Source organism: Thalassophryne amazonica, chromosome 9 (genome assembly GCF_902500255.1).
Source record: "Thalassophryne amazonica chromosome 9, fThaAma1.1, whole genome shotgun sequence".
Lineage (NCBI taxonomy): Eukaryota > Metazoa > Chordata > Actinopteri > Batrachoidiformes > Batrachoididae > Thalassophryne > Thalassophryne amazonica.
In genome coordinates this window covers 24,209,183-24,230,781 of record NC_047111.1, presented here as the reverse complement: position 1 = coordinate 24,230,781, position 21,599 = coordinate 24,209,183, and the positions used below count along the sequence as shown (strand labels likewise).

The window sequence follows — 21,599 nt, the reverse complement described above, 5'->3', positions numbered from 1 at the left end:
TGGTATCTGGTTCGGGACTGGCACGGTGTATATCGTCTGTTTCAGCCGCACGCTCTTTTGGTGCCGAGTAAAGTTACATTGATGATCTAATGACTCTCAAAAGATACACAATACTTGCGGTAAAAACTGCACAGTGAAGTAACGACCAAACCCACAACTACACACTGAATCCCACAAAGCATCAGTGTAGACACTTCCGAGAGAAACACGAGGCGTGGACAGAAATGCAGCTGAGTCTGAGTTGTGATCGCGTCCAAGATCTGGTTGCAGCCAGGTTACATTAAATCAGACATTTGTGGGATGATGGGATAGAAGCACAGTTCATCATGTGTTTTCATTCTGTGGTTTTTAGATAATAGTTCAGGTCGTGTTATGGAAGCTGTCAGCTGTAGAACACTGACAGACGCAGCAGAGAACCTGGAAACCAGTCCACCAAATTTAATTAATTTATTTATTTGTGTTGCAGAAAACGATCTCCTCTCATGTTTAGGCAAACGTAAATCTTTCTGGATAACCTCAAATATGAATAAAATACAGTCTGGTCCATAAATATTTGGACAATGATGCTGTTTTCTTCTGTGCACAACCACAGTGGAGTTAAAATAAAATGATTGAAATGCTTGTTTGGGTTCATGGGGTTTGGGCAAATATCCCAATAACAATTTAGGAATTAAAGCCATTTTTGTCCATATGTAACTGGACAAAACAAACAGGAAGATTATTTTTATTACAAATAATCACTTTTACAGCCTTTTTTTTCTTTTGATAAGTCAGGGGACAGATCCAGGAACATTTCCAAGTCACTAAATATGTCTCGAAATTTATTTACATCAGTCATTAAGAAATACAAACAGTATGGCTCTGTATGGTAACCAATAGCACTGATCATTACGCCCAAACCGACAATCCAAAACCGGACCCTGGACTGTCTCCCGAGGTGTCAGCGCACATCCACCGGCGCGGCTCCACCTGAAGCCCGAGGCGTCAGCGCAGTTCCACCGGCGCAGCTTTACCGAGGCCCGAGGCGCCAGCGCGGAGTTATCTGACCATGGGTCCGAAGAAGGCACTGACGGCGGAGGAGGGAGACGATATCAAGAAGTCCCTGGACTTTTTGTCTGAGGAAATCTCTGTGGTTAAAATGCAGCAGAAATCCATTATGGAGCTGGTGGAAGAAGTGAAGGCTCTCCGGATCCAGAATGCCGAGAAAGACCGGCGTCTGGTGTACCTGGAGAACCGTGTTGCGGAGTTGGAACAATACACAAGGATGAACGATGTTATTATTACAGGAATTCATATTAAACCTCGATCCTACGCACGGGCGGTGTCAGAAGACAGCGGAGGGGAGGCCAACGAGCAGGAGGCCAGCTCAGTGGAACAACAGGTGGCTGACTTCCTGCAATCTAAAGGTATTCAAATGGACTGTAATAACATTGAAGCGTGCCACCCCCTGCCCAGGAGAGAGGATGGAGACAAGCGAGCAGTTATAATGAGGTTTGTCAACAGAAAACATAAAACGGCATTGTTAAAACAGGGACGGAAACTCAAAGGAACAAACGTATTCATCAATGAACATCTGACCAAAAGAAACGCAGACATCGCCAGGAAAGCTCGTTTCTTAAAAAAGCAGGGAAAAATTCAACAGACATGGACATCCAACTGCAAAACATTTATCAAATTGAATGGAACACCAGAACAAGCGAAGGTTATGGTAATCAGGAACATCGAGGATCTGGACAAATATGACCAATAAGGTATGAGGACACAAACACATCACAACACCATGACACAAACCAGAGGAATCTATTCATCTACTACCTATTCATCTACATCTGGAGACAAGAAGGATATAACTCAAAGGATTGCTGATCATGGAAAAGTAGAACTGAGAACATTTAAATACACAGACCACAATGTACTGGACTTGGAGCACGATATAGACCTGGACAATAATTTCTTCTCAAATATCAATGACAGTTGTTGCTATTATACAGATGAACAGTTTAATCGGATCATTAGAATGGATAACAAATTATCAATAATCCATTTCAACAGCAGAAGTCTATATGCAAACTTTAACAACATTAAAGAATATTTAAGTCAGTTTAAAAAAATATTTAACATAATTGTTATATCAGAAACATGGATCAATGAAGATAAAGGAATGGATTTTGAACTGGATGGATATGAATTTAATTGTGTAAACAGAAAGAGTAAGAGTGGAGGAGGAGTGGCTGTGTATGTGGATAAGAACATGGATTATAAAATAGTAGACAATATGACAACTGTGATTGATAACTTATTAGAATGTATAACTATTGAAATATGTGAAGAAAAAAGCAAAAATGTATTAGTCAGCTGTATATATATAGAGCACCAGGATCTTGTATTGAAACATTCACTGACTGTATGGGAAAAATGTTCTCAAAAACTAATCAAAAAACTGTGTTCATTTGTGGTGACTTAAATATTGATCTGCTCAATCCAAATAAGCATGAAATAACAGATGAATTTATCAGTATAATGTACAGTATGAGTTTATATCCAAAAATCACCAGGCCAAGCAGAATTACATCCCATAGTGCTACCTTAATTGATAATATATTCAGCAATGATATTGAGAATAACACTGTGAGTGGATTATTAATCAATGACATTAGTGATCATCTACCAGTTTTCATCGTTTATAATAGAAACCATCGAGGAGAAAATAAAATACAGGCGAGTGCGGACAGAGGAAAACATGAACACACTAAAGAAGGATTTACAGGAGCAAAACTGGGAAAAGGTATACAGTGAAAGTGATGTTGATAGTGCATATGAAACTTTTTTACAAATATTTACATCATTATATGATAAAAATTGTCCAATTAAACAAGACTACAGAAAACAAAAAATCCAAGCTCGACCATGGATGACGAAAGGGTTACGAAAGGCATGTAATAAGAAAAATACACTGTATAGAGAATTCATAAAACTAAAGACTAAAGAGGCAGAAAATAGATATAAGAAATACAAAAATAGATTAACTAATATTATACGGGTATGTAGGAAGGAATATTATAGTAACATTATATAATAACAAAAACAATATTAAAGGAATATGGGATATAGTAAATAGCATTATCAAAAATGGTAATAAAAAACAGAGTTACCCTCAGTATTTCATTGATAATAATGTCAAGAAGGAAAATAAGGATGAGGTAGTCAACGGTTTTAATAATTTTTTGTAAATATTGGACCAAGCTTGGCAGAAAAAATTCCCGATTCCCAACCTGAGGATTGGGATAATAATCTCATAGAAAGAAATCCCTGTTCAATGTTCCTCACAGCAGTGGATGGAAAAGAAATTATAGACATTGTGAATAATTGTAAATATAAAACATCTACCGATTTAAATGAAATTGATATGGTGGTGGTAAAACAGGTCATTGAATGGATTGTAGAACCATTAACATACATCTGTAACTTCAAACCGGTAAATTTCCCAATCAAATGAAGATAGCTAAGGTTGTGCCGCTGTATAAGACTGGGGATAGACACCACTTCACAAATTATAGACCTGTTTCTTTGCTTCCACAATTTTCCAAATTATTAGAAAAGTTATTCAATAATAGATTAGACAAATTCATAAATAAACATAAATTACTTACTGATAGTCAATATGGATTCAGAGCACATAGTTCAACATCACTTGCATTAATAGAATCAGTTGAGGAGATTACAAACGCCATAGACCACAAATTACATTCAGTTGGAATATTTATAGACCTTAAAAAGGCTTTTGATACAATCAATCATGACATATTAATCAATAAACTTGAACAGTATGGGATTAGGGGGTTGGTGTTGCACTGGGTGAGAAGCTACTTAAGTAACAGAAAACAGTTTGTGAAGTTGGGGGAATATACATCATCATGCTTGGACAATGCTTGTGGCGTCCCACAGGGGTCAGTATTGGGTCCAAACTGTTTCTAATTTATATAAATGATATTGTCAATGTTTCCAAAATATTAAAATTAGTATTATTTGCAGATGACACAAGCATTTTTTTGTTCAGGGGGGATTTGCAGGAGTTACTGAGGAGGATCAGTATAGAAATGGGAAAATTGAAAATATGGTTTGATAGAAACAAATTATCATTAAACTTAAGTAAAACAAAATACATGTTATTTGGCTATTGTAATTTAGACATACAGGTTCAGTTACAAGTCGAGGGGGTAGATATTGAAAGGGTACATGAAAATAAGTTTCTGGGGGTGATAATAGATGATAAGATAAACTGGAAGACTCATATAAAACATATACAAAGTAAACTGTCAAGAAGCATTTCAGTTCTAAACAAAGCGAAACATATTCTGGACCACAACTCACTCTGCATTCTTTACTGCTCACTGGTTTTACCATATTTACAGTACTGTGCAGAGGTATGGGGTAATACTTATAAAGGTACAACACAATCACTATCAGTAATGCAGAAAAGAGCTATAAGAATTATTCATAATACTGGCTATAGAGATCATACAAATCCACTATTTTTACAATCCAAATTCTTAAAATTCACAGACTTGGTTCATTTTCAAACAGTACAAATTGTGTATAAAGCAATAAACAATTTACTTCCAGCAAATATTAAAAATATGTTTTTTAACAGATCAGGGGATTACAGTCTGAGGGGGAAATTTAATTTAAAGCATCAGTGGGCACGAACAACATTAAAAGGTTTCTGTATTTCTGTCTGTGGGGTGAGGATGTGGAACAGATTGGGAGTGGGGCTCAAGCAATGTCCAAGCATGAACCAGTTCAAACAGCGGTACAAAAATATGTTTTTTTCTAGGTATAGGGAGGAGGAAGGGTAATGAGGGTTAGGGTGTTTTTGTTTTTTGCTTCGGCTTGTAAATATATAGTATTTTGTATGTAAGTAGGTATGTGTAGGTGTATATTTATGTTTGTGTATATATGTGTGTATATATGTGTATGTATATGTGTGTGTATGTATATGTGTATATATATAGATATATATAGATATATATAGATATCGGTTTAGGTGTGTAGGAATCTATGTGTATATGTGCCAAAGGGTATTACTGGTTGTGGGGAAGAAGGGGTAGGGATAAATAAGCTGATGCTTCACCCTACCCCTTTTCGGACATGTTGGGTACACAGTAGGAACTTTTTTGTTGTTGTCTTTACTGATCTATCTTGTAATTGTTGTTGTATCAAATGTTCGAAATAAACAGTTTTCATTCATTCATTCATATGGTAAATCTGCTCGGCGCAGACAGTTCTGAGAAACCGAGTGATGCGTGAAGGAAGCCACAAGACACCCATGACAAGTGTGGAGGAGCTACAGGCTTTTGAAGATGGGTGTGGTGGAGCTTTTGTTATCGCATTAATCGTGTGAAATTTCTGCCTCACTTTTCTAGAAGGCATGTGGGAGACTTCAAGCCAGATTTGACCTGTTTCTTTGAAAGAAAATCCCCATTCATAGCAGTTTTTATTCATTGTAACTATAATTAGAATGGCTTAAATGCAAAGGACAAATTTGTATATATGCACACTAACGATAAAGGCTTTTCTTCTTCCATTCAGATTTAGATTAGATAGAATTTTATTAATCTCTTGGAAGACTCCCTCAGGAAAACTGAGGCTCCAGCAGCATTGTATTGCAGCACACAGGGTAAGAAGCACACATATTAAAAGTGAAAGTAAAAAAAAAAAATGCAAATAGAAATGCACAAATAGCGGCACGGTGGATTCTTGGTTAGCACTGTTGCTTCACAGCGAGAAGGTCGTGGGTTCAATTCCCATGGCCTTTCTGTGTGGAGTTTGCATGTTCTTCCCGTCTTCCTCCGGGTGCTCCGGTTTCCTCCCACATCCAAAGACATGCGGGTTAGGTGGATTGGGATCTTTAAATTGTCCGTAGAGGTGTGCCCTGCGACAGACTGGCATCCTGTCCTGGGTGTACCCCGCCTCGCGCTCTATGGCTGCTGGGATAGGCTCCAGCTCCCCTTGACCCTTAAATGGACTAAGCGGTAGAAGATGAATGAATGAATGAAATGCACAAATATAAATACCAGAAATACTTCTTGTTACTGGTTTACTGGCTACTGCTGCTCCTCTCCTTCCTGTTCTCTGTCTTCCTGTTCCTCCTCCTCCCCCCGAGTAAGGAGTTTTATAGCCTGATGTCCTGAGGCACAACAGAGTTTTTCAGTATGTTGGTCCTGCACTTGGGAAGGAGCAGTCTGGCTGAAGAGGCTCCTGTGGCTGCCGATGACTGTGTGCAGAGGGTGACTGACGTCGTCCATAATGTCCGACAGTTTGTCCAGTGTTCTCTTCTCTGCCACCGTCACCAGAGAGTCCAGCTTCGTGCCAACATTCTCCTTCTTTTTGGCAAGAAAACTGATCAGCTCTAGACTAGAGTGTCCCATGTGTCAAACTAGAGATAAATTTTCATATCTATTGCTCCACTCCACCAAGAAGCTGTACGACTGACTATAGAACAGAGTAAGATGCACTATTTTATGTCTCTAACTATGGACACAGAAGCCTATAGTGCCTTTAGAGGTTGCCCGGCATCTTGTTAGCTTCCCTCACGACTCTCCTTCTTGCACAGTAACTCAGTGTTTGAGAACAGATTTGGAGGGAGGGTGTATGTTAGTGGCTCTAATTGCAAAATGTTTAATGTAATGGACTAGAAGCGTGTCGTCTTTAATTTCAGCTCCACTGTGTTAGTGCACACATGCAAAAACACACACAAAAAACAAAGTGCCACTGACCCAATACTTATGGACCTGCCTATATTGTATGTGTTGCTGTTTGATGGCATTTTTATCATCAGCTCTGAAGTGCAATATTTAAGAGGTTTGTTGTTCCGTCGCTCTTTGTTGCTGGTTAAGAGTGCATCAGTGTTCTTTCCGTGCTGCAGGTGCGCTGGTTTCGCATAAATTCAGTTTGTGTGTTGCTGTTTTCAGGCCGTGTGTGAAGTGTTTGCCGCCTGCAGAGATGCTGCACCACTCTGCAAATCACAGGCCTGTGCCGGCTGAAAACCTGCAGTGATTGGCTGGGAAAAAAAGGATGCGACTGGAGAAGGCCACATGGCAACAGAGTCAAAGCGCTCATACGGCCGCAGTGACATCAGCAGCTGCTGACTAAAGAGGCTCGCTGATGCACGTTTAAGCATCATGCAGCCTGTGCAGGTCATGTGTCTAAAAATAGTCCCAGCACTCTCTGAAGTAAATTTAGTGCAGCTCGATAAAAAGGACTTGATCTTTGAACAACCAAAGAACTGAAATCCAGGATTGGCCGCAGCCAGGCACTAATTAAAGGCCCAATCAAAAGCTTTTTGGTGTTGTATGAATATTTAATCAGGCGGAGAATGGCAGTGAGAAACACAAGAGAAACTCATTAATTTGGTACATCAAAAGATTGGGTTTTGTTTTGACCATCGCCAGTTTGCTCTCCATCAATGGTAGCGCAGAGCTAATTAAGTGTATAGGGATTTTATTAGCGCAGTAATTAAGTGTGTTTTAGTGACGCCGGGAGATACTTAGATCTGCTGCTGGATCAGGAAGAGGAAAAAATGATTTTGGAGTCTTTAAAAATGTAAAATGAAACAACATTTGTGCTTAATTTCAAGTCAGAGATGAACGATCTCCTATTAAATATAGGAAAGTTTAAACTCAGGTTGGGGAGGGGTGACGGAAAACTCCAGAAATCTCAGATAAATGTCAGTCATGTTTCTGAAAGTGCATCATTTTGCATGCAGACTGATGCCTCAGGCTGCCAAGGAGCCTCTGGGCCAGGCATGGTCTTCTAAGAGGAGACATTTTGTTTGTTCTGCATGTGACACACACGTTTACTTCTGTGTCGGCTGGTTTTTGCTTAATTTTAGCTGTGACCTTCCAAGAAATAAAGTTCGCTGATGTGTAAGTACATTTTTATAGCTAATTTTTCCTTAAGATAACATCACTTATCAGTTAATCTTTAAAATTCAGGAAACAAACACAAAAAGGATTTGTTTTGGTCCAAATTGTGGCTTTACTGAATGAATAAATGATTTTAAAGCATTTTATTCTCAAGCAACATGCTAACCTTCTGTGACAAACTGTTAAACAGTTTTAATATAGCTGTTTTCCTACCATACATTTATGTTTGAACTGCTAAGGTTTTTTTTAGCTTGTTTTTGTTGTAAAAGAATAACTGTTAAAAAAAATTAAAATCCTGGTTTGATTTTAATCCGCCTTTAAAGCTGGTTTGGGAACCTGATCTGTGTTCACATTTAGTCCTGAAGATGTGCAATGGGATTTTATCCCCAATATACTCCATTTCTCCACATAAAATAAATAAACGAAATGGTTGGTAAGGTAAGATTACTTGTGTGAAGCACCTTGAGGCAACTTTGTTGTGATTTGGCGCTATATAAATGAAAATAAATTGGAAAAAAAAATCTGGTGGATGAGCAACTGTGCTGATAAAACACCATAATTCATCGGCTATGTTGTAATCCTGTGGAGGTCAGAGGTCACGGTGTCTGTCTGTGTACATCACAGCTTTCTGCTTTTTTCTTTGCAGCTTCTTCTTCTTGCCAGAAATCAGGCAACATCGTGAAATGAACCGCCGGCCTTCTGTTGAGGCGATGTTTGCTTTTTGAGGGGTTTAAGGCCGATGACGTGATGATATGTGTGAGTGAGAGGACAGGGGTCATCGGAAATCATCAGGGGTCAGTAGGTTTTACTGCAGATATTAAAGAATGAAAGTGAGCAGCATCACAACATGAAGGTTTCTCTCTGAAACCTGCAAAATGTGTGCATTGAATTCTATATAAGGAAAAATATTTGCGTTTGCTCGCTGCCAGCTGGAACAAATCCTTTTGGGCACTGGGGCCTGTTAGAGTTGACGTTTTACTGCACTTTGGGCTGAAGTCTCTTCTGGACTTTTTACATTGTTTTGTTGAACGTAGAAACCTTGTTCACTCCAAAATGCCAGTTAATGTCAATGAGATATTTTGACTTTTAGTTTTTTGGTGGGTTTTTTGTTGTTGTTGTTGTTGTTTTTTATTTCCCCAGCACATGCACACATGAGTGCATAATCTATTTTCTGTGAAAGAAAAATAAGAAATTGGTCACTGAGATGTAGGAGGCAAAAGCTGGCCTGGTGTCTGCAGAAAAAGTCAAGAAATGCACAGAAAATATCTGCAGTGCATGTTTCTCTTTATCTTATTTGTCATTTCCCAACTAAATAATTATGTAGTGTCCTTTTCGCCTCTGTCGACACTGATTTGATTATTTATATTTGCAAACTGTTTTTTTTTTCTTTCACTTTTGATAATCTGTGTGCTTCTTACCCTGTGTGCTGCTGTACAATGCTGTTGGAACCTTATTTTCCCTGAGGGAGTCTTCCCAAGGGATCAAGAAACTTGTATCTAATCTTTTTTTTTTTTTTTAATTTAACAATTACATTGTTAAATTTAAATCAGGATAAATCCTCTTCCAGTTACATTTTGTCTGGTTTTGTGTCCCACAGTTTCTGAACTGCTCCCAGAAGTCTAATTTAAGCCTGAAATAAATCACTGTGCAACAGCTGAAGGCCTTATATGTACACAAAGCACATTTGCATGTAATATCTTATACGTTATAAATGGCATAAATAATCACAACTGTTTGCATCCTTTAGTCTCTTGGATTATTTATTTATTGAAATTTAAACATAAAAAATTAGCTTAATTGAAGAGAGGGTTTCCAGAGAGGTCACTGAGCCTACCCGCTGGTTGTAAAGGATCCTCTTAGGTTTTACAACCCTTTTTGACTCCATTCATATTTAATTAGTTTTTTTTTTGTTTTGTTTTGTTTTTGTTTGTTTGTTTGTTTGTTTTTTAGGGATGTGAGGGAAGAAATCAGTGGAAGGACATTTTCTTTTTTCGTGAAGGGTTAAATAAGTACTGGACTTCTGCCTAAAGTCACATAAAGACGCTGTGTCAGTGATTACCTGTCCCCTGTCTTGAACCCCCAACCCCACGGGGAGTGCAGTCTCCAACAATAATAGGAACGCGAGAAAATTGGGCCAAATAGTCTTTTTACGAGGGAATGAAATACGCTCACTGAGAACTTTTAATGGTTGCGGCTTAATGCTGACAGTAAGACATGTGCTCGCCCAACAGTCGTTAAAGTTCTTATGACATAACGGCGTAGAAACTGAGAGGGCCATAAAAAAAGCCATTAGCCGCTGTTGGTCTCGCACAGTCGGGAGCACGCTGGAGAAGAGACTCCGGGAGGCCGTACTTACAACAGGTTCTCAACTATCACGTCTCAGGACTCCTTTCTGAGGGCTTCAGGGGACGTATGCGATCCAGACTCCGAGAATTTGTGTGGGGAAGTATGGCCGGTGTGCCTCAGCCAATCTGGAGCCTGTAGACCCCCCGAGACGCTGCAGAGGGCATCTGGGGGAAACATAAGTGGCATCATTCCCTAAAAATGTCTCCACTGAACCAGAACTCCAGACATGGTTTACAAAAAAAAAAAACAGCTCCACTTTAAAAGCTATAAAATGTGAATAACAGACAACTTTATTTTCTCAGTTAGTGACTTGTTGTCTCTTTATATTTTGGTCTTTATAAACTGTTAAGGAAGACTGATTTCAGTCTGCATACACAAAAACAGGGCATTCTTTGCTGCCTCAGTTTGGTTTCCATAACGCTCTGATGCACAGATGTATTGATGATGTGATTTGATTAATGATTATTGTGTCCTTACAGAGTATTATTCAGTATATTTATGTGTCTGTTGTCTGTGGATATTCAGACTGGGCTTGACCTCGTACAAATTGTCTTTCAGTTGGATCCACAGACGGTTCAGTCCAAAAACTGGCACATGGACGTTATAGAGATGAATGGGGTGAGACCATCTCAAATGTTTGTCTAACAGAATGATTCCAGTATGTCGATTGTGGTACACAGTCTAAATATCATCATGTGGTTTGTTGTGTTTGGCCAGTTTTTCTGACTAGGCAATATTTTATACAGGAAAGGCTATAGTCCGTATTAAAATTATTGGCATGTACATAGTTGGGGGGGGGGGGGGGGGGAGTGGTTAGTGTGCCCATGCCACATTTCTCCATGTAATGCAGAGTTGCATGAGGAAAGGCATCTAGCATAAAACTTGTGCCAATTCACCGTGCAGATCCACCTCGGAACCGCTGTGGCGACCCCGAGTCGAAAACAAGGGAGTGGTCAGAGGGACTTACTTACTTTGCATATTTCAGAATGACATCAAAATTAAATTGTAATTTTTTTGTATCTAATGAAATTTGCTGAATTATTCAACAACTAAATACTTTCACATCATCAATTAACAAAAAACATACAGGCATAAAATATAAGCTGGGCCCGGGTATTGGCTCCATGGAGGTTCCAGGTGCCCACCTCGGGTTTGGACCTGGACACGGCCATGCATTGACTTATGGTGACAGTTAGAACTGCAGAGCATCAGTTCGTTGACATGCGACCAAATGAAGCCCATAAGGAAAAGAAGAGCCTCTCTTCAGTAAAACGGTGGCGATTTCAACATATTGTGGATCTTCTTTGCTGAAATCAAAGGATTACCAAGACATTTCGGTACCAGATCTGTTGCTCAGTGCCAGAACACCTTGTTCAAGGTAAAGGTCTCGAATCTTTCACCAAGGCGAGGACCCAAAGTGTACATTCAACAGCACAAAGGAAAGGGTGGACAATTTTAAAGTGTCCAGCAGTGAGTCCTGACATAAATCCCGCTGAAAACCTTCATAGAGAGCTGAAATCTGCCACTGGGGTACAACAGACTCCTGTAAGAGCAGTGGAAGAAAGTGCCAGCAGACAATTACATGAAGCTTCTCGATGGCTACAGGAAATGTGAAGAAGCTGTGGCTGTTGGCAAAAAAATTCTGCAACCAAATATTAGTGAAGGCACCAATAACTGTGTCCAAAGTACATTTTGTGTATGTATTATTGTATATTTGTTCACTAACCTTGTACATGTGAAAATAATTGATGTAATTATACTAAAATGGTTCATTTACATTTATTTCTGAAGATATTCTGACTTTTCTACTTGAAAATCACAGGTGTCAATACTTTAGACCAGAACTGTATTTAATCAACACTGAAGTTCAGACAAAGTGGAGAATTCAGCTAAATGTAGCACGTTTTAAAAGGTCCCTTAGTAACTGTTTGTTATTCTCATCAGATCAAGGTGGAGTTCTCCATGAAGTTTACAAGTCGAGACTTAAGCTTGAAGCGAACGCCGTCCAAAAAACAGAGTGGGGTGTTTGGAGTCAAAATCAACGTGGTGACAAAGTAAGTCCACTCTCACACTCCAGACAGACAATGTCCTCAAGCCTCAATTAGTAACTGTTTTATGATACACACACCCACAATAACAACAAAAAAAGAATAGCACACGCTGGAGTTTATACCTGGATCGAGGACCAACATTAAACCAGATCAGCCTCTGGATCCTGATCAAATTATAACTGAGGACAGTCAGTCCATAACTGCTGTATATGAGTATAGAAGAGGTGGATCTGTGGGATCAGGACTGGACTACCAATCTATATAACTGGGTTTGTGTCCAGATGAGTGCTTCAGACTACCTGTTTGGGTCTTTATATACAAAGTCCCAGTCCCCCCAGCTGTAAAGGGTCCTGGCTTTGGCTGGGGAGGTAACCTGTGTCAGGCTAGCGTCCCGTCCAAGAGGAATCATAGACTCACATGCACTTCACACTACGGAACCTGCATATAAGCACCGGGCCTGTATAACACCTGGATATGAGCTTTTAGCAGGTGGCTGTGTTGGATTGGAGTTTGACTACCAAATTGTAGGCTAAGGTTTGATTTCAGGTGTGTGCTTCAGGTTAATGACGCAGGATTGACACTGCTCTCTTTTTTTTTGGTGCTCTAACAGAATTGTTTACAATATTGTCAGGCATAGCTGGGACCCCTTTACCCTATAGTCACATTAGCTACAGGAAAAAGGGAAAGCTCCAGCTGCCGTTCACTTTCAGCCAGATTGAGTGTTTTACAGTGATGAGACAAGGGCTCATTATACTGCCAGTCCCCACCCTAGACCCCCTTATGCTTGATCACTGCTGACACTGATGATTATGTCTACAGGCGCGAGCGCTCCAAGGTGCCTTACATCGTCCGCCAGTGCATTGAAGAAGTGGAGAAAAGGGGGATTGATGAAGTAGGAATCTACAGGATCTCAGGGGTGGCCACTGATATCCAGGCCCTCAAATTAGCGTTCGACACCAGTAAGACTCCGCCCAGATTATATGAAGACTTTGTGAAAGCTGTTATGATTGTAAAGTTCTGTTGCACAAGAGTCTTTTGCAATCTGTCACGCTGGTGTTACATCATTAATACCCAGCCCGCCTACAGCTCTCGTTGTGGATGTGGGGATGGAATCATTCCTGGAAAGCAGCTGTGGTTTTGTGAGTCGTGTGATCAGGTCCTGGTCTAATCATCCATTCTTGTCTGCAGATACCAAAGATATCCTGGTGATGTTGAGTGACATGGACATCAACGCCATCGCAGGAACGCTGAAGCTCTACTTCAGGGAGCTGCCGGAGCCTCTGCTCACCGACCGCCTCTACCCCGCCTTCATGGAAGGCATAGGTGCGACCTTTCACCCAGTGACCTTGAAGCTTTATGCCAGGAAGTGTGTTTGTCTTTAGTGAGTCACTCTAGAGTGTTAACAGGGAGTTGTAGTTGTCTGGCTGAACAGGCTGGAGATAAAGCTAAAAATCTGTCATGGGACTGATGATTCGATGTTCCTCCTTTTTCAAAGCTCTCTCAGACCCAGCAGCCAAGGAGAACTGCATGATGCACCTCCTGCGCTCTCTGCCTGACCCCAACCTCATGACCTTCCTGACCCTGCTGGAGCATCTTAAAAGGTACACACACACAGGTCTAGAATCTTTGGTCAGATTTAAATAACCCTCCCTGAATTAAAGCGTTTTACACCAGTAAGTCAAGTTTTGGAGGTTCACTGTGCCAACCAACTACATAAAAAAAAACATTCACTTTAAACACCCATAAAATAGACATTCAAACATATACCAGCTCTAGTAGAACCGTCCAATAAGTCTGGTGCTGCAGGTCACTGCATCCTCCAGCCAACCTGAGTCCTGGATGGCAACCACAATGGTGCGCAGTTGGTTCATCTCCACATCTCAGAAGTAACCAGGATCCTCCAAGAAGACCTGGTAGCACAGACATCTAGTCATCAACTCAGGTCACTGGTCTCACAACCAAATACTAAGACGTGAGGCACCAGGACCTTAAGGACTTGGACCTTCGTTCTCCTGTAGAGACATCAGGATTACCAAACACCTCTGTCCAGCGACCTCATGACTACTTAAGCTCTTCCCAGGCGTCTCTCAATCTCAAAGACAGAGGACCCAAAGACGTGAATGTCACTGCAGAGATAAGTGAGTTTCTCCTCAAGTTCAACAACCTGATGTGCACAAATTAATAATAATACTAATAATAATAAGAGTTAGTCTCTTAAAGGTCCAAAATAATCCCAAGGAAAAGAACATCAGTAATTCAGAGTTCCCTCTCTATCTTTGCTTGTTGTACGGGAGATAACAGAACATGCAGAAACCTCAGGTCACCACTCTCAAAAGGTGCTGCAAAAAACACACACACTGATGCAGAAACATTCTGATATCACCATGTGTTCAGATGCTACCAAGAGTGCCATCATCATGGAGCTAACAGTGCCAGAGGAGAACCTTCATGCATACACCAGAGAGGAGTGTAAATATTGAGACGTGTTGGAGTAGGAAGCAGAGACACGTGCAACATTCAGCATGTCCCAGCTCCCATGCAGAGATGAACTGAGACAGGTGCAGTCACTAAAGTGACTTGAGAGAATTCTCTGGATACTTTAAACAGTGTGGTCTGAAGGACACATCATCAGCAATCAAATTCTACATTATTGCTGCACTCAGAGTTAGCTGCATCATCTGGCTGTGCAGGAACACAAACTTATTCCAACAAATAGAATTCATACAAAAACAGAATTATGCTCAGCGGGAAAAGTGTCGATTTAGCGCTCATAAATCTGTTTAACCCTCTAAAGTCTGATTGGAACCCAGAGGGGCCTGAACAGAAATTGCAGAAAGCTTGAGTAATATTCTGCATCAAGGTGAAATTATACTAAAAGTCACAGAACTTGAGTGGTCGTCAAGGTCAAGGTGGTGTTCTACACAAAAGTTGCATTATGCCAAGATTCTCCAATTACAACCACTGACGCCTGTAACAGTCAAACGTTTGGAACAAAAAATGTATACAAAATGCTGTTGTGCTGTCATTAATGGTAGTTGTGCAGTAGGTGGAGATATTGCTCCATTTCAAGAACCTTGAGTACAGGCTGCTGTGGGACACAATGACCAACCTGTTGCATATAAATATATATATGTGTGTGTGTGTGTGTGTGTGTGTGTGTGTGTGTGTGTGTGTGTGTGTGTGTGTGTGTGTGTGTGCGTGTGCGCACGCACAATATTCCATTTATGGCTTTGATCTTTTTTTTATTTATATCATGTTGCAGAGATTTGTTTTTATTGTGAGTTTAAAGAGCATAATTTTAGTTTTTTAATAGAGAATTCTTATTTAGTTGGTTAGTAAGCTATTTGGAAAAATGCTTTAAAAAAAAAAAGCCCACACTGTTGTGTGCCCCTGTATATCCTCACCAGTAATTTGCCAGTGCAGCTCCTGTGCACACCTGGCATCAACCTTTGACCCAACCTGACCTTTGCCCTCCCTGACTGACTGTTCCTGCAGGGTGGCGGAGAAGGAGCCCGTCAACAAGATGTCCCTCCATAACCTGGCCACAGTGTTTGGCCCCACGCTGCTCAGGCCCTCGGAGTCGGAGAGCACGAAAGGACAGAACATCACCTCCGCCTCTGACATCTGGTCACATGATGTCATGGCACAGGTACCTGCAGAATTTGCCCAGCACATTGTGAGTTTGTGCACACTGTGCACTTGTTTTTTGTTTTAAGACCAGACTGAAAATCATTTTATCAGCTCAGTTAAAAGCTAAAAGTTGATAAAAACTAATATTGCATGAAATGACCCTTTAAAGTGGAACCCAGAAAGAACAGCTGGCCCAAGCAGAGGGTCACCCCTTTGAGTCTGGTCTGCTTGAGGTTTCTTCCTCAGAGAGATTTTTTCCTTACCACTGTTGCTCTGGGGGTTGGTGAGGTTAGAACTTACCTGTGTGAAGTGCTTTGAGGCAACTCTGTTGTGATTTGGCGCTATATAAATTAAAATAAATTGAAATTGAAACAGCTGTTAGAACGATAGCAGAATCCGTGATTAATTTGACTTTCCGATGATGAGTGTGTTGATAAAGCTGAATCTTGCTCTCTGTTTAATAGGTTCAGGTACTTCTCTACTACCTGCAGCATCCTCCCATCTCCTTTGCCGAACTGAAGCGGAACACGCTCTACTTTTCTACTGACGTTTAATCCCGCCCACCTCTTCTGGGAAGCGGTTTCCAGGTGTCGCGGAGGCGGGCCGAGAGTGTGAGAGACTCCGTACATGTCTTCGTCTCCGCCCCCTCACCTCTCCTCCCAGCAGGCAGCTCGTCTCCACTTTCCAGCCTCCGTCCCGCCGCTCTCCTTCAGCCGCCCGGAGAAGTGGATTTTCTGCTCTCGTGCTCACATTTCACGTCATGCTTCTGTTGTGAAGGATGCAGAGGAGTTCATGTCTCTTGGCAAACACACATGAAACGCGGGACTACAATAGGCGGAGTCGGGCGGTGAAAATGCCCAAAGCCTGGCGTGGCGACAGTGGATCACGATGACCTGGCGTCACCTCGTGAGCCCTTTTCTGGCGTTGTTTCAGTGATCTCAGAAAGCAGCTGATTCAGCGTACTGTGTATTTTTCCTGTTGAAAGGCATTCCAGAAAAATAGCATTCAAATGCTGTACAGTTTAGTTCAAAAGCCTTTTTTTTTTTTCGTCTCTGGGTTTGTGCACGTGGTGGAGGCAGGTGCAGTGCATGTGAGAGTCTGTGTGAGTGTGCGTTTAAAAGGGACCACAAGATGTTTTGAGGCTTGGAAGCAGCACTTCTGCCAACCCAGTGAGTCTTGGCCAAATTCGCCCTATTTATTTTAAATATATATATAAAATACGTGTGCCTGTACAGTTCAGTGCAACTAGAGAAATGCTGTAAGGAGTCAGTTTCTGGAGTTTATTCAGGTAGTGATGTTATTTTTAGTTTGATTCACCACGTCACTGGACGCCTGACGGTTTGGTCGGAGTGTGACGTGAGGGGTGTGTGATCTCTAGCTCGGTTTGTGTAGAAGCCTCGTTGCATGTTCGGCTCGTCAGCTGAGTGAGAGCTCGCTGGCTCAAGCCCATCTCTGCTGTGTACAAAGCCAACCTTTCTGCTATCAAGTCCACAGCTTCACCACAAATACTGTCAGCACTGCTAGATGAGTACTATTTGATATTTTTAATATAAGATTAAAATAAAACATCTATTTTACTTCCTTTGAGAAGATTTCCATTTACTGTAATACTGAGGGTAAATGTCAATGTGAACTTTTTTTTAAGTAATATAAAATTTACCAAAAACCTGTCATGTCTGTTTTATTTCATGCTGTGTTTTCATGACTGAAACATTTACACACACTACAATTTTGGACTTTGGTTTTCTGAGGAGAAATCACTCACATGAATGCAGAATATTTAGAATCACCGGCCTCGGAGGATGTTCATTCAGTTGTTTAATTTTGTAGAAAAAAAGCAGATCATAGACATGACACAAAACTAAAGTCATTTCAAATTGCAACTTTCTGGCTTTAAGAAACACTATAAGAAATCAAGAAAAAAAGATTGTGGCAGTCAGTAACGGTTACTTTTTTAGACCAAGCAGAGGGAAAAAAATATGGACTCACTCAATTCTGAGGAATAAATTATGGAATCACCCTGTAAATTTTCATCCCCAAAACTAACACCTGCATCAAATCAGATCTGCTCGTTAGTCTGCATCTAAAAAGGAGTGAGCACACCTTGGAGAGCTGTTGCACCAAGTGGACTGACATGAATCATGGCTCCAACACGAGAGATGTCAATTGAAACAAAGGAAAGGATTATCAAACTCTTAAGAGGGTAAATCATCACGCAATGTTGCAAAAGATGTTGGTTGTTCACAGTCAGCTGTGTCTAAACTCTGGACCAAATACAAACAACATGGGAAGGTTGTTAAACATACTGGTAGACCAAGGAAGACATCAAAGCATCAACACAGAAAACTTAAAGCAATATGTCTCAAAATGGAAAATGCACAACAAAACAAATGAGGAACGAATGGGAGGAAACTGGAGTCACTGTGACCAAACTGTAAGAAACCGCCTAAAGGAAATGGGATTTACATACAGAAAAGCTAAACAAAAGCCATCATTAACACCTAAACAGAAAAAAACAAGGTTACAATGGGCTAAGGAAAACCAATCGTGGACTGTGGATGACTGGATGAAAGTCATATTCAGTGATGAATCTCAAATCTGCATTGGGCAAGGTGATGATGCTGGAACTTTTATTTGGTGCCGTTCCAATGAGATTTATAAAGATGACTGCCTGAAGAGAACATGTAAATTTCCACAGTCATTGATGATATGGGGCTGCATGTCAGGTAAAGGCACTGGGGAGGTGGCTGTCATTACATCGTCAATAAATGCACAAGTTTATGTTGATATTTTGGACACTTTTCTTATCCCATCAATTGAAAGGATGTTTGGGGATGGTGAAATCATTTTTCAAGATGATAATGCATCTTGCCATAGAGCAAAAACTGAAAACATTCCTTGCAAAAAGACACATAGACAAATAGTCCGGATCTTAATCCAATTGAAACTCTTTGGTGGAAGTTGAAGAAAATGGTCCATGACAAGGCTCCAACCTGCAAAGCTGATCTGGCAACAGCAATCAAAGAAAGTTGGAGCCAGATTGATGAAGAGTACTGTTTGTCACTCATTAAGTCCATGCCTCAGAGACTGCAAGCTGTTATAAAAGCCAGAGGTGGTGCAACAAAATACTAGTGATGTGTTGGAGCGTTCTTTTGTTTTTCATGATTCCATAATTTTTTCCTCAGAATTGAGTGATTCCATATTTTTTTCCCTCTGCTTGGTCTAAAAAAAAGTAACCGTTACTGACTGCCACAATTTCTTTTCCTGATTTCTTATAGTGTTTCTTAAAGCCAGAAAGTTGCCATTTGAAATGACTTTAGTTTTGTGTCATGTCTGTGATATGCTTTTTTTCTACAAAATTAAACAACTGAATGAACATCCTCTGAGGCCGGTGATTCCATCATTTTTGCCAGGGGTTGTAGATTTTTGCCAATAGTGTGTTGGGTTTTACAATCAAGTGATTTGGGTTATTGTATTACAAACTTTTTAAGAGGTCAACAATCTAGATTTAACACCCAGCTCTGAATCACAGGTGCACAACGGTCTGCATGTCAACACCTCATCATGACATCAGACAGCAGGGGAGGAGCTGTCTAACTCATGGTGGTGCTGAAATAACTACAAAATCATTTTAGTGCCAAGTCCAGAGTGCACCCCGACATGATCAAACTTAAAGCAAAAAGAGATGATAAAATGAAGCCTACAGCATGACAAGATGAGATATTGGTTTTTTTTTTTGTTTGTTTTTTACATTTTATTTAAAGATCTTACTACCAAACACCTTGACACTTACACAAATTTGATCCCTGCACTGGCATGCAATCAGGCGTAAACATTGTAAACTGCGCAGCTGCGTGGCAGGGCATCATCAGGTGTAAAACTTGCACCAAAGCAACATGCCGATTCATCAAGTATAACATGTCTATATAAAGAAGAGGAAGGCCAAAGACTGTATTGATGTACTGTATGTGATGATGGCGGATACAGGAGGATGCCGAGGACAGGGTGATATGGAGACTGATGATCTGTGACGACCCTTAACAGGAGCAGATACTGTGCACCAACCTGCAGCGTGTTGGGCAAACGCTGAAAACTGACATGTGGCACTTTTCTCCAGAAGGCTTTTGCAAAGTACAGTTCAGGAGTTTTGACCTTTTAACCCCAAAATCAATAGCCATCTTGGGTCAGCATGCTGAACACACATTCCAGGTTTGGTGACAATGAGACCGTTAGATAAAATGTTACTGCACTCAAGATTTTTACCTGCCTGCATCTGTTCAGAATTGCAAGACTTTTAAAGAGTACCTACAGTATTTTACTTCTTAACTGATTTGAAGTGCAAACTGACAGAGAAATAGTTTAGCCTGCACTGATTTTATTCTGTTCTATTTTACTTGTAATTCAGAATTCATTTATTAGTGTGTAAAAACAAAAAAATACATAAAAGTATATACGTAAAGCACATATCACACAGATCCTCTTCTCTCAGCTGTTCCCGTTATGGGTCACCACAGCAGATCAGTCGTTTTCATCTCACTCTGTCCTCTGTATCTTTCTCTGTCACATCAACCACCTGCATGTCCTCTCTCAGCACATCCATGAACCTCCTCTTTGGCCTCCCTCTTCTCCTCCTGCCTGGTGGCTCCATCCTCAGCATCCTTCTCCCTATATAACCTGAGTCCCTCTGCACATGTTCAAACCATCTCAATCTCACCTCTGATTTGGTCTCCAAACCGTCCCACCTGAGCTGTCCCTCTGATATGTTCATTCCTAATCTTGTCCATCCTCATCACTCCCAAAGAGAATCTCAACATCTTTAGCTCTGCCTCCTGTCTTTTTGTTTGTGCCACCGTCTCTAAGTCGTACAACATACCTGATCTCACTACTGTCTTGTAAACTTTTCCCTTCACTCTTGCTGATATTCTTCAGTCACAAATCACTCCTGCTACCTTTCTCCACCTACTCCACCCTGCCTGCACTCTCTTCTTCACCTCTCTACCACAATCTCCATTACTTTGTACAGCTGACCCCAAGTGTATAAACTCATCAATCACTTCTACTCCTTGTAACCACACTATTCCACTGGGCTCCCTCTCATTCACACACATGTACTCAGTCTTGTTCCTACTGACTTTCATTCCCCTGCTCTCCAGAGCATATCTCCACATTTTCAGGCTAGACTCAACCTGCTCTCTACTCTGACTACAGATCACAGTGTCATCTGCAAACATTGTAGTTCATGGAGACCCCTGTCTGATCTCATCCATCAACCTGTCCATCACCATTCCAAACAAGAAAGGACTCAGAGCTGATCCTTGATATAATCCCGCCTCCACCTGAATGAATGTCATTCCTACTGCACATCTCACTGCTGTCACACGATCCTTATACATGTCCTGCACTACTCTCACATAGTTCTCTGTCACTCCAGACTTCCTCACACAATACCACAACTCTTCTCATAGCACCTTGTCATAAGCTTTCTCTAAATCCACAAACACACCACTGTAACTCATTCTGGCCTTCTCTATTCTTCTCCATCAGTATTCTCAGAGCAAACATTGCATCTGTAGTGCTCTTTCTCAGCATGAAACCATATTGCTGCTCACAGATCTTCATCTGTTTTCTTAGCCTAGCTTCTACTACT

At 40.8% G+C, this 21,599-nt stretch overlaps 1 protein-coding gene across 5 annotated transcripts in view; it reads left to right on the top strand.

Moving 5' to 3' along the window:
* The window catches only part of abr (ABR activator of RhoGEF and GTPase), a 219,808-nt gene extending 202,183 nt beyond the window's left edge, over positions 1-17,625 (top strand). For 4 of the 5 annotated variants that reach the window (XM_034177793.1, XM_034177794.1, XM_034177795.1 and 1 more), the window contains 7 exons: positions 10,830-10,889; positions 12,216-12,325; positions 13,142-13,281; positions 13,511-13,645; positions 13,818-13,923; positions 15,818-15,971; positions 16,417-16,506. In XM_034177793.1, coding sequence (XP_034033684.1) covers positions 10,830-10,889; positions 12,216-12,325; positions 13,142-13,281; positions 13,511-13,645; positions 13,818-13,923; positions 15,818-15,971; positions 16,417-16,506 — 795 coding nt within the window. Of the gene's footprint in view, positions 1-10,829; positions 10,890-12,215; positions 12,326-13,141; positions 13,282-13,510; positions 13,646-13,817; positions 13,924-15,817; positions 15,972-16,416 lie in introns of all 5 variants that reach the window. The other variant, XM_034177792.1, reaches the window with a different exon arrangement.
* The last annotated feature ends 3,974 nt before the right edge of the window (positions 17,626-21,599 follow it).